The sequence below is a fragment of the Cibotium barometz genome, chromosome 21 (assembly GCF_041138505.1).
Source record: "Cibotium barometz isolate CiBa-2024 chromosome 21, ASM4113850v1, whole genome shotgun sequence".
NCBI classification, from domain to species: Eukaryota; Viridiplantae; Streptophyta; class Polypodiopsida; order Cyatheales; family Cibotiaceae; genus Cibotium; species Cibotium barometz.
Window position 1 is genome coordinate 42,580,207 of NC_141066.1, and position 13,565 is coordinate 42,593,771.

Below are 13,565 nucleotides of genomic sequence, written 5' to 3' on the forward strand. Positions count from 1 at the left end.
AATGAAGAAGATAAGAAGGTTTTACATAAGGATATGGTAAAGCTTTTAGAGGAATACAAAGTTATATTCAACATGCCAAAGTTTGTACCACCAAAGAGAAAAGTAGATTATACTATTGAGTTGGATCCAAATGCCAAGGTAGTCAATAAACCTCCATATGATGAAGTGGCTAAACAAGTCCAAGAGTTGATTGACATGAGTTGAGTCAAGCCAAGTCATTCTCCATTTTCTTCACCCCCTTCTACTTGATGTGTGTGGATTTTAGGGATGGGAGAGTTGATTGACATAGGTTAAGATCCACCCTAATACCTGTTGAGAGATGTAATCGTGGTGTTGTGTGTATGTGGGAAAGCACCCTAGAGGTGCAAGATATTGTGGTGAGATAGGAATGCCACATGTAATATTGAATGGTGTGTGAGTGTTGGCCAAAAGAGTGAAAAATGGAGTGCCACATGGATGATGATGTGTAAAGTGGGATAAGGCTAGAGGGCCTATATCATTGTATGGTTCATTGTGATATGCAATAAAAGAGATCAAGTGTTGAGTGTGCAATCTCTCTCTCTCTCTCTCTCTCTCATGGAGTTTTTAGTGTGGTTTAATCCACCTTAATTATGTTGCTTAATCATTATCTATCACCATGATCAATCCCATTTTTGCATTGTTAACATGGTATCAGAGCTTGGGTGGGCTCTTGGTCATGGTGAATATTTATGTATAGTTTTTCTTGGTTATGAGTTCTTTGATTAAGCATTATTTTCAGTTTATTATGAAAAAAAATTTAGCACACTCATTGTCATTAATATTGCATTTAGAGAGAGATTATGTTCATGGAGATTTGGAGATCATAGAAGCTGCCCAACAAGAGAGTTGCAAATGGGATTTTTGCAACATGAAAAGCCTGCCCATCATCATGGAAGCTGAAAATGGAGATTTCAGCATTATGAAGGCTATGGAGTCTTCATCATCGTCAAGGAGAAGTTGCCAAGAAGAGATTTGTGAAGGTATTTTGGATTTTGCCTCATTAATTTTTTGGTTTAAGCATGGAAGAATGCTCAATGTAAAGAAGGGTTGCTGATTTATGGGATGAGTGAACCCCATAGCTCTTGCAAGTTGGCAAAGATCATATGTGGAGGTGAAAGGCTTGTACAAGCAATGGGAAAGCATTGTGGGCAAGAAAAGGAGCCCATGAATGTGCACATCAAATGGAGGGATGTGCTGATTTGCTCATAAAAGATGAGGAATGTTTGGTGGAAGCAAGAGGAAGCTTTCACAAGGTATATCATGTAAGATTTCTTGTGAGAAATCTTGCATATAGAAGCACCCTTGGAAATGGATGCATGCAAAGAAGGGCATGCATATTGGAGCTCAATGGTGAGCTCATGTGGCCATGATGATGGCTATGGAGAAACCTCTACTTGGAGGTTCAAGGAGGCAAAGATCAAAAGCATGTAGTGTAGAGCTCATGTGGAGAGCTCATAATGGTCACATCAGCAATTGCAAGAAACTTGGAAGAAAAGGCTACCTACAAGATAGCATGCATTTTGCAGTTTGTGTGGAGAAGCTCATAATACAAGAAGAGGTCTTGGCTGAAAGAGAACAAGTTAGGCATGCAAGAGAAGAAGCTTTAGGAGCAACTGCTAAACTAGAGAAGCTAACACCTCGATTAAGAGGGGGTGTTGAGAGATGTAATCGTGGTGTTGTGTGTATGTGGGAAAGCACCCTAGAGGTGCAAGATATTGTGGTGAGATAGGAATGCCACATGTAATATTGAATGGTGTGTGAGTGTTGACCAAAAGAGTGGAAAAGGGAGTGCCACATGTAATATTGAATGGTGTGTGAGTGTTGACCAAAAGAGTGGAAAATGGAGTGCCACATGGATGATGATGTGTAAAGTGGGATAAGGCTAGAGGACCTATATCATTGGATGGTTCATTGTGATATGCAATAGAAGAGATCAAGTGTTGAGTGTGCAATCTCTCTCTCTCTCTCTCTCTCATGGAGTTTTTAGTGTGGTTTAATCCACCTTAATTATGTTGCTTCATCATTGTCTATCACCATGATCAATCCCGTTTTTGGATTGTTAACAATACCATCCTTGCCAACATTTGCTCTCTTTGGCATATAATTGATTGGCCCTTAAAGCTTCCAAAACTTCATGTACCTGCTTCACATGCTCTTCTTCACTCTTGCTATATATCAATATATCACCAAAGAATACCAACACCAATTTGAATAGATAGGGCTCAAGCATCTGATTCATCAAATCTTGGAAGATAGCAGGAGCATTACATGAAGGCATCGCCATGTAGTGAAATAGATATATCTTGGTTGTAAATGTAGCACCCACCTCTAGTTTTGTTTTGAATATATCTTGCACATATAAGGATGTGATTTTGGTATCATCCAACCATGCAAACCTTATGTAATTCAATCATCCAATCATGGAAACCTTGTGCCAAGCTTCTATGAAAAAGTACATCATCCTTGAGATATGGATTGGCTTTGTTTTGCCCAACTTTTAGCCTCCAAGTGCTATGTTTGTGGCAATTGCTCTTCCCATATGAAAATGTCATCCTAAGCATGTCTTCTCCAAATTGGCGACAGTGGAACATAAGGGAATGGTTGCACAAACTCCTCTATTTTACAGTTTGAGTTTTCTAGCTCCCTATGGGGTTGGGTTATGTAGTTTCCAAGGACACTGGCCCTACGAAGCAGCTTGGTTTTAGGACTGCAGCCTACAAGAGACAGTTGTAGCCTAAGAACACATTGTGTGAATGCCCTTGTGGATTGATCCCTTGGGTTTGAGGTAGTCTTGAACATTGGCTCTTTACCTTTCCCCATGTTCCTTATTCCTCTTTTTCCAAATGGACAGGAACTAAAGAAGCTTCTATGATGGCTTCTTGGTAGAACTCCTACTTGTGCTGTGTGTGCTTGCTATTGGGTGTTTTACCCTAATGGTGGCACGACAAAAGAGATAGTCCCACTTTGTCATACTTGTAGTTAGTCTACTTGGTCGTAGTCATCTTGGGATAAATCTAGCTCAAATCGACACCAAATGTTTGAGACATTATAGCGTCTGACATGGTTTTGACAACTTCCTGAGAGAGTGAACCTTGAGGTTCCTCACTCCTTCACAAGAGTTTCCCCCAAAGATATGGTGGGTTAATGTCCTTTTCATGAAGTTTACAGTGCTGTTTATAGAATGAATTGGTGAGTCTGGGACTCAGAGAACCAAGGCGACTTCTGTTTTTCCTAGTGTTCCGCTCATGTCTGCATTTAATTAGCTCATTTCTTTCATAAGCTTCTCGCTTGCTGTGGAACATAGGAGTCTAGCCTTCTTAATAAGGAAACACTCTATTGAGTGACAATCGTTTGCTGGAACTCAAGTATGGGTGGGTTTGAGAGGAAGTGTGGTTCGATGCACTATAGTTGATTACATTGTTGATTCCAATAATTATTCCAGATCAGGTTTGCATTAAAGATTTCACTATAATGAAACAAACTTTAGAGCTTCTTGAAGCAAGTATGAAACTGATTTCAAACGTCTCTAGGTTCATGCCCGTAGACTCATGTATACAAGCTCACGAGTCTCTCACATCTATAGACTCAAGCCTCTAGACTCTCATATGTAAACTCAACCCTTTTTTGTATGAAATAGAATCATGTAGATCTAGTGAGCTAGACTCCTATCACACTTGGTGAAATCATGCTTGTAGGCTCACTTCTCTAGATTCACACTGTTAGACTCACATCTCTAGGCTCATGGACGTAGGCTCACACATGTAGACTCGCATCTTTTTTACATGAACTAAGCTCATGGATTTTATTTTTATAAAATAAGCTCATGTTCGTTGACTCACGCCTCTAGAATCATATCTGTAGGCTCACTTCTTTTTTGTATGAAATAGGCTCATGCAAGTCTACGTCTTGCCTACTAGGGCATGCATGTAAGCCCACTTCTCTAGGTTCACACCTCTCTCACTCATGTCTATAGGCTCACACATGTAGACTCTCGTCTCTTTTGCGTAAACTAAGCATAAAATAGGCTTACTTGGATACGAACTTTTATAAAATAAGACTGGCAAGATTGGTGTGCAATTATTACGCAATAATTATGCTTTAATGTCCTAATAATTACAAAGAATAAAAATTTTCTTTACAAATTGTAGCTAGTATAAGCTCAACGTAAGACCGCTTTATATGTTCCGACGCCATCTTACAAAAGATAAGTGCCCATTTAAGTGAGTAAGATGGCAAAGCGTCTTTTACTAAGTCCAACGGGTGAAACCATGTTAATGTACGAAATGGTTAACATGCTCTTCAAGATAACAAATAAAGCAATGAATAAGTATGCCCAATAGATCTTCTCACGACAAACACCACCACAACAATGTAGCTGCTTCCATTGACTAGTCACTTACCCTCAGGAAAGACACTTGTGGTGCCTACAATGACCTAGTTAATAGCTTTCTTGGTACATCAAATATCCAATCATATCTCAAGCCATGACAACATTCAACCAATAATACTAACTCTCAATATCCTCCTCTTATAACCTCAACCTAAGGCATCATGAAATTCCTTGAGAATCATAAGCATCTTCTTGGGTAAAACATGTCCTCAATTGAGGTTTCATACGGTAATCCATCTAGAATGGCAAACTTTAAGCTTTGAGACTTTGTTTGCCACTTTCCATTCCAATCCCAAATTTAGGACACCACCATTATCCAAGGAAGGTGGATATATTTGCACTAGACCCAATCTTGCATCACTCTTTCCGCCCATTTGACAGAACATTACAATCAATGTGTGCTTGAGTGGCTTTGTTTGCCACTTTCTGTTCCAATCCCAAACTTAGGACACCATCCTTATCCAACGAAGGTGGCTATATTTGCACTAGACCCAATCATACATTTCTTTTTCTACTAATTTGAAAGAGAACATTAGCACCAACCTACTTTGTTTGCCACTCTCCATTCCAATCCCAAACTTAGGACAGCATCCTTATCCAAGGAAGGTGGCTATATTTGCACTAGACCCAATCTTGCATTTCTCTTCCCGCAAATTTGAAAGAAAACATTAGTATAAACGTAGTTAATTGCCGCTGCCCTTGGTTGTCTCCTATAATTTGTAATCAATACATGAAACTGTAAGCAATTTTCTTCTTATTAAAGTAGCATCATAACAGTAAGCATTATGAAAATGAATGCCAAATCCACTCGGGTGAGATGTACCTTGAGTAATCGTGTCCCTGCAGAGCCATAACTTGATCATGCCACTACTGTTAGGAAGCTTTGGGTCAAAAACCACTTACTCTTTTTTCAACCGAAAAACATACCAACATTCATGCAGTTTCTTTCCCACGTGTTGTACTACTTTTATGTTTCCTTCAAAAATATTATTTACATTTCAAATTGTGGTAAGACTGGACTAGGAGAAGGCTACAATGTTAAATGACAAAGGAAAGAAGATTTTGTTTAAATAGCGCACACACACACACCACACAAAAAGCAGCTGTAATTAGTGTAGATGCCATGCAAATGACCATCCTTCCAGTATCAATCCTGTTTATCCCTAATCTGCCTTGAATTTAAAAGCACAAGAACAAGCGATACAATTTCTCCCATTATAAAACCTCCTGCCATCCCGTATGTGACACACACTGGCCACTCCTGCATTGCAAAGAAAAATCAAAGCTTTGTGACATTGCATGTTTAATTTCATGTTGAAGTGATGGATGAACAAATGCCTTACTTGCCATGGTCTTTCCCAATCCAGAGGCATTGGCCATGCACCAAACCATGCTCCTATGACTGCTCCATGGGCAGGTATACAAATCGAGTACTCCAACGCTCCTTTTGGTCTTTCATGTTTGTATCAACAAAAAATACAGTACATAACATGACTATGAGAGGTGACCCATTGGAGTGTGTATTTCATTTCTTTACCCTGCATTACACTCGCTTATTTCAAGTCATAATTATTCTGAAGATTAAAAATCCAACATCAAGAAATTAATCACAAGACCTGTGCATGTTGGTACTCTGTCTAGCAGGCTGAGTTGCACTAAAGAGGGAAAAAAAGACTAACCTGGAGGATTTCACAGACCACACAGGTTGGACTTGCCTTTGAACTGCTTCAAATTCCCACCAAAAGCCAACAAGCTTGAGTAATCCTCACCCATTACACTATCCACCAAGCAATGCCTTCTGCATGTTGGTACTCTGCCTCTCACATGGCATATGTGCTTCGGCCACTTTCTCCCCCACCAAGAGCCAACAAGCTCAATCGCAGGTGAATTTGCTTGTATTGCTGCAAATTGAAGGAGTGCAATGATGGGTTGAATCTGCCTCAACACGAAATGGACCTGAATTTAGGGTTTCCCATGGGGAAAACACCCTCCTTCCTTGATATGATGGCTGCCCGAGATTGAAAGGCTCAATACCGATGATTTTGCCAGGCTCACCAATGAGGGCTGCCTAGAGAAAATCAATCGTGTTGGGTGGCTCCCCATGATTTTGCAGACTAATGAAAAGGCCACGAGGGAGGAAACTCTCAATGCCAACAGCTCGAGGTCCACTTCAGAAAATAAGCAAGTACCAGCAGCCTTGTCCAGGTATGACGGACCTGCTGCCATGGAGTTCTCCTGAAGGGGTGAAGACCAAAGGGAGCCGACACTCTCCAAAATAGCTGCAACCTGACGGAAACGGAAAGGGGGAGGAAGGGTACGGAAAGGAGGGGCAAAAGCAAAAAGGAGCGGGAGACGGAGGCCAGGCGGCGGAACAAGAAAAAAGGGAAGAAAACAGAAAAGGGCCAGGCCAGCGAGGTGGTTGAGAGGAAAAAGAACATCAGAAGGAAGGAGGGCAGGAGGAGCAGGCAGGACAGCGGAAGGAGGAGGGCAAAGGCGGAGACCGAGGACAAGAGAGCTGTCCGGAAGTGGGAAGGAGATGGTCAACAGACGGCAGGGGGGTGGAGAGGCAAGGGATGGGCGGAAGGCTGGAAGATGGCAAAGGCAGAGAGGAGCGCTGAGATGCACTGTGCAAGAAGAGGAAAAGGGGGGTGGAGGACAAGCAGCGACGGGGGAGCTCCAGCTCTGCGATACAGTTTTAATTGAGGATTAAGTATTTTAGCAGAGGGGTGATGTCACCATTTCCAAGATTTGCGGGATTTACAGGAATTTATCTGTATTCTATCATACTTACAGGACTTTTGTACTTCCAGGCTTGCAGGTTATCTAGGTCTAGGTTTCAAGCACCCTGGACATCTCGGTGAGCACCAGAGAAAATGACACACGTGATCCATTACATGGGACGTGTGCCTGAAAGGTCGTGGATTTGATAGCAACACCCATTCTGTGGAAAGCATAGACAAAACAGGTTATTTGTGCATGTTCACGATGCGTGGATTGGTTTATTAACAAAGGCTGGACTTTTTACAAGTGTAAGAACCCTTAGTTATAAATCATTATTTTGAACATTATAAAAGATAAACAGGCTTTAATAAAACAAAAGCTTGCTTTGTTTTTACCCAAAAAGCAAAGCATGTACACACACACACACATGCACACGCACGCACACACACATATATGTGTGTGTGAGCCTTCTTGTGCACAAGGGCATGAACATCAGATATCTTCATCATCGACTTCACTCTTGCCATCTTCAGCGCCCTCTTGCACCCTGTCGTACTGTTGTACTAACGCACACGGACTTGTGCAGACAGGTACAACCTGTGCGGACGAACTGCACAGACATGTACAGATTTGATATGTACAAACATACCCGTACCAGTGTTTAGAATTTGACACTTGGCTGTTTGGCTTTGAAATGGCTGCTTTCGGGTGATTTTCTGGCTTTTCAATGATTTGGGACCATGGACAGCTTTTGAACTGTTTTCTCAGTATGTGTTCGGAGATGTGTTCGCATAGTGACCTTAATCATAGATATACTATGGGACATCATGCAGTTGCAAACCATGGACTATTTGAGAATCGAAGGAGGCAAATCTCCATTGGAGCTAGGACAAGCAGAAAAATAGCAGCCACTCTACAGGTCAGCCCGGCCATCTTCCATAGCCCACTTCAAGAAGCCACGTATACACGCAAACTCGTCATTGACAATCCAATTACCATCCACGTTTTCAATTTTTCAATTTGGGTATTTCTGCCCAGTGCCGCCCACTTTGTGGTGGTTCACCCCATTACCGCCCACTGCCGCCCAACTCAGCCGGTCGCACCACCCTTGCAGCTCCCATTTATATATTTTTTTCACCACTGGGTTCCTCCTCTTCTCGAGTCTCCCAGCCCAAAAATCGTCGAAATTGGAGTTCGTTTGGCCTCCAAAACACCTCTGCAAATTTTCAGCTTGTCCCAAAACAAAGCTGAACCAACACAACAAGGCTCGTGTGGCCTACTTGAAAAAGGCAATGGGACATGTTGCCTTTGGATGAGGGTGACTCTATAGATGAGTATCTCACGAAGGCAAAAGACCTTCGAGAACAGCTAACCAACATTGATGAACTTATTCCGGATAGTTCACTTGTCACTACCATCCTTGATGCATTGTCTGACTCATATCAAGCTTTTGCTACTACACTTTAGTGGCTCATGCAAGGCAATGCAAATGCCTTTTCTTTTGATGAGATCGTGTCTTTGCATCTTTGCTCTTGCAAGAGAAGAAATCCTGTGTTGGAGTATGCAAGGCGGAAGCATAGACAAGGAAAGAGAGAGAGAAAAGACGAGAGAGAGCTTGTTGACAAGGTCACCTTTTATTATAGCATGAAGCTTTTACAATGGCAATAGCTAGCAAGAGAGTGTTGCAATTATACTAGTGTCACGATTGTGACGTATGTATGTATCAGATCCTCTCTTCATTGATGATTCCTGTTGCAGATGCAAAGAGTAACCAACCAAGGGAACCCCTACCCTCGACTGGTTGCGACTCTTTGCCAAAGGATGTACCTCTTCATCGAATAGCCACATCCCTTCGACGAATGGTTGTATCCCTTGATGAATGGTTGTGCCTCTACATCGAATAGACACATCCCTTAGCCTAAAGTTGTATCCTTTCGTCTAAGGTCATGTCCTTTCGTCAAAGGACATGCCTCTTCAAATGTGTCTCTTCATCTCCTATATAAGAGACCTATTGTACTCAGTTTAATACAACAAGTCAATTCAATCTTCTCTCAAGTGTTCTCCTGAAGGTTCTTGTTCTCTAAGTTAAGTATTTAAGTAGTAATTAGTATACAATATGAAGGATTAACAACATAATCCTCACAGTGGTATCAGAGCAAATTTTTTTCCTACCCGTGGGTTGTGAAGCCCTCACCCTCTCCGCGGCACTCCCTCATCCACCCCTCTTCTCGGTGTTGTATGGAAGAAGCGGAGCGATGGTGGACTTGGCGTAAATCCTTGCTCATAGTGATGTAAACAAAAACAAAAAGGTTTCACACCCATACACACACATCGTGTGTATTGCAAAGAGGGAACTCTTGCTGCATACCTGGACTACCCTCCCTCCCTGCTGCCGGTGGTGTTAGGCGTTTGCAGCATGGCAGGAACTTCCCCTCTCGCTGCCGAACATGGAACACCCCCCCTCTCCTCGCTTCGTGTGCTGCAGGCTGTGAGCCCCTCGATGATTCATGCAGCTGCCGACCCTGAGTTCATCGCCGCCGACTAGCGACTGCCCGACTCTTCGCTTTGCTGGCGGCGCCCCTTCGAAGCGGCGCACCTCTTTCCATCCAGTCAGCGACGCGATCCAAGCCTTCGAAGCGGCACACCCTTTCCAGTCGGCGACGCGTCACCTTTGCACCATTATTTATTAAAAAAAACAAACAATTTTAATACGTACTATTGCCACGTGGGTCTCTCTTTAAAAAAACAAAAAACAAAAAACCAATGGGCGTGCGCTGGTGTGAACCGCCACCCCTTGGCGATTAGGCAACCACCACCCGCCCCCCCCCGGGCTGTCAAGATGCCGCCTTCTTCATGTTCGCCCCCTTCTTCCCAGCAATTCGGCGACCATCCTCCCGGCTGTTCGTGGGTTCTCCTGGCTTTGCCCACACCACATAATCTGTGCGCTCTCGCCCTCTACATGCATGCTTCATGGACAACTTTCCGGAGGAACCCGACATGCACATCTCTTACCTGAGTTACATCGACGAGATTCCCGAGGCTTTTCTTCCCGAACACAGCCCTCCTCGTGCCCCCACTCCGAAACGAGTGCCACTTCCCGCCGATGCTGGGTAGATTCAAGTCTCTGGGCCTCTCCTACCCCAATAGCCTCGGCCTCTCAGGTGTATCACATACATGTTAGCAGCCCGCATGTAACCGAACCCGACACTTGGGCGATTTGGACTATTTTCCTCACCTGCGAGCCACTGCATCTTACTCATTTCGAGTACTTTTTGTCACGGTACCCTCAGTTGGCACACTTTCTTCCAGAGTGCAGTGTGGATGGCCTCCGCAATATCTCCTCCACGCGCCCTCCTGTGACATTCTACTGCGAGATCTTCGTCCCCGATTTTACTCCATTATCTCCGGTGCCCACTTCTTTGGCGGAACCAAACGAAGGAGTGGAAGCAGACGCAGTAACCTCCGAGGACGATCCTGACGAAGTGGAAGACCCCGACTTCGACTACGAGGATCCTGTTACTGCCTCTCCGACAGCTGTTTCTTCCATCCTACATTTCAGGTGGACCTTTCCTGCTTCACCTCAATACTCTCTCTGAGTTCTCCAGATGTCGACTTCGCACAACAACGTGCCACCCGCCGATCCTCAGATGAAGGCCTTGCAGATAACCACTCTTCAACAACAGATGGAGGACTTGCACAAGGCCCTTTTCGACGGTATGGCATCAATGCGATCACAAATGGAAGACATGCAACAACGGCACCAACATCAGCGCGAGGGATCCAGGAAGTCACAACGAGCGCGTCGTTCGCGTTCTCCAACATCATCATCGTCATCCTCGGTGGGCCAGCAGGACGATCCCTTAACTTCTCCCGATCCAACTACCGAGGTAGACAATGTTGAACTCTTAACTTTTGTATAAATTAATGACCACAGCACAAACACGAAAGATGGATATCAAGTTACCTGAGCTCTACAATGGCCGCCGCGATAAGCGGTTAATCGATCACTGGCTCTATTCGCCAATACCCTCTTGAAAGATACCGCCTTCCTTTGGTGGCGACGCAGGATTTCAGATGGCAAGTCTACTCCAACGTGGGATAAATTTTGGCGTACTCTTCGCAAGGCTTTTGCGCCTGCAAATGCGAACTTTCATGCCAGGTCTTCTCTCCGCCGCCTGAGTCAAACTAGCTCCATGGCCGCGTACATCTCAGAGTTTCAAAAACTGGCTCTCGAGATAGAGACACTCAGCCCCTCTGACCAGCTTCACAACTTCATTGACGGGCTTGAACCCACGATCCAAGACGAAGTCCATAAGTACAATCTTGCCACCCTAGATGAAGCAATCTCGTATGTCGAGCGCATTAGTGATTACCGGCGTCCTCCCATGAACTTTTCCCCCAGCGCCCGTTCCTACCAGCGGAATCGACCCAATGGGACTAGCCAACCCCAGCTTCCCAATTCTGGACAACCCAACTCTCGGCGACCATATTCTGGACAACAGTCCTTCCGGCCACGCTTCTCCGGGCAAGCTCTCGTGTCAAACGCAGGATCCTCTCAGACCGAATCCTCTGGCAGCAGAAACCGAGATCGGTCTCGACAGGACCGTCGCAGCAATGATCGGCGCAACTTCAAGCGAGAAACCTCTTCAGGACAGCAAACCTCTTCATCAACTGCCACTTCGTCCCAACCTAGTCGCCCAGGCCTCTGTACAATTTGTTCTGGCGATCACCGGTGGTATGAATGTCCTCAGCGCCCTAAACCCTCCAACACTCGGCGCAATTCTCAAGTGGGTAGTTGCCACCATGCTGATCATGACCCGCCTCCTGTGAAAGACAAAAATAAACAAATAGCTTGTTCTGTTCGCGTTTCTGAGATTGTCAGTACCCTGATGCTTAATGGCCAAAGTACCGACCCTGTTCCGGTGAATTTTTCCAAGCAGGTCCTTAGTCTTCTAGGCTTCATTGGCGACCATCCCATCAATGTGCTGGTGGACAGTGGCTGTTCCACTAATTTTGTGGGCACTTCTTTGGTTCACAAGCTTCGCCTACAGACCCAACATTTTGTGGATGCTTTTCAAGTAGAGCTTGCTGATGGTTCCTTCCTTAATTGTAACAAAAAGGTGCAACAGCTTCAGTTCCAGATTCAAGATTACCAAGATCACCTTAATTTTTCAGTGATGCCGTTGTCACATTATGACATGATATTGGGACAATCTTGGCTGTATCGATATGATCCGGTGATCATTTTTTGTTCTCATTCAATCCGGTTATACCATGATGGTCGAGAGCTTGCAAGGAATGAAATGCGGCATTTTGGAAAATCGATCAACCACCACAAGAATCTGAGCATTGCCTTTGGACAAACGAGGCAAAGTGGTGATAAAATCCATACTGATACTTTCCCATCTCTCATTGGGAACTGGCAACGGTTGAAGTAACCCTTGAGGAAGTTGTCGAGAGGCTTTCATTATCTGACATGAATGACAAGCTTTGACAAATTTGATAACATCTTGCTACATCTGAGGCCAGAAGTATGTAGCAGACAAAAGTCGATGTCTTGTTGATACCAGGGTGAGCAGCATAAGGAACTTCATGATGCTCTTGAATAAGAATCTTCCGCAATGAAGTATTGTGAGGCACATAAATGCGATCAGAAAAGAACAGCAACTCATCCATGATGGTGTAGGCTGCAAACATGTTCATTTCTGCAGGACTGGGATTAGAAGATTTGAGAGCACGGAACGCATCTCCAAAATCTCTATCAGTCAAATACTCATTTTTGAAACAAGCAGGGATTTCCATTTACATATCTGTGATGGCAAAATTAATGGCTCGAGGCATGCGGCTTAAAGCATCTGCAACCACATTCTGAAGACCAGGAACATACTGGATAATCATGTGGAAATTAGCCAAGAATTCAACCCATCGGCCTTGTCGAGAGTTCATAACAGGCTGAGTGAAAATGTACGTCAGAGATTGATGATCTGTACGTACAACTGAATCTGCTCCAAGAAGATAATGTCTCCAAGTCCGATAAGCATGCACGATTGCCAAAAACTCCTTATCATACACACGATACCTGCTTTGAATGGCTGGAAACTTCCTGCTGTCAAAAGCAATGACACGATCATTCTGCATCAAAACTCCACCAGAAGCACGATCTGAGGCATCTATCATTCCATCAAAGGGCTGGGTGGGATCTGCAATGGCCAAGACCGGGGTTGTCGTCAAGGCATCCTTGAGATCATTGAAGGATTGTTCAGCTTCAGAAGACCACTGAAGTTTGTCCAACTTTGTCAATTCTGTCAAAGGGGCAGCAATCTCTGAAAATCTATGCACCTTGCTGTGATAAAAGTTAGCAAGTCCCAAGAAAGATCGAACATCTGAAATGGTGAGAGGCAAAGGCCAATCCACAATCGCCTGAATCTTCTTA

General features: G+C 44.1%; 1 protein-coding gene across 8 annotated transcripts in view; it reads right to left on the reverse strand.

The window, feature by feature from the left end:
* Positions 1-5,431: 5,431 nt before the first annotated feature.
* Positions 5,432-13,565, reverse strand: part of LOC147627194 (phosphatidylinositol-glycan biosynthesis class F-like protein) — a 39,436-nt gene continuing 31,302 nt past the window's right edge. For 2 of the 8 annotated variants that reach the window (XM_086815820.1, XM_086815819.1), the window contains 2 exons: positions 5,759-5,863; positions 5,432-5,672 (listed from right to left, as the gene is read on the reverse strand). In XM_086815820.1, coding sequence (XP_086671946.1) covers positions 5,559-5,672; positions 5,759-5,863 — 219 coding nt within the window. In that variant the 3' untranslated portion in view covers positions 5,432-5,558. Of the gene's footprint in view, positions 5,673-5,754; positions 5,950-6,090; positions 7,353-13,565 lie in introns of those variants that run through there. The other 6 variants (XM_086815821.1, XM_086815818.1, XR_015268459.1 and 3 more) reach the window with 5 other exon arrangements.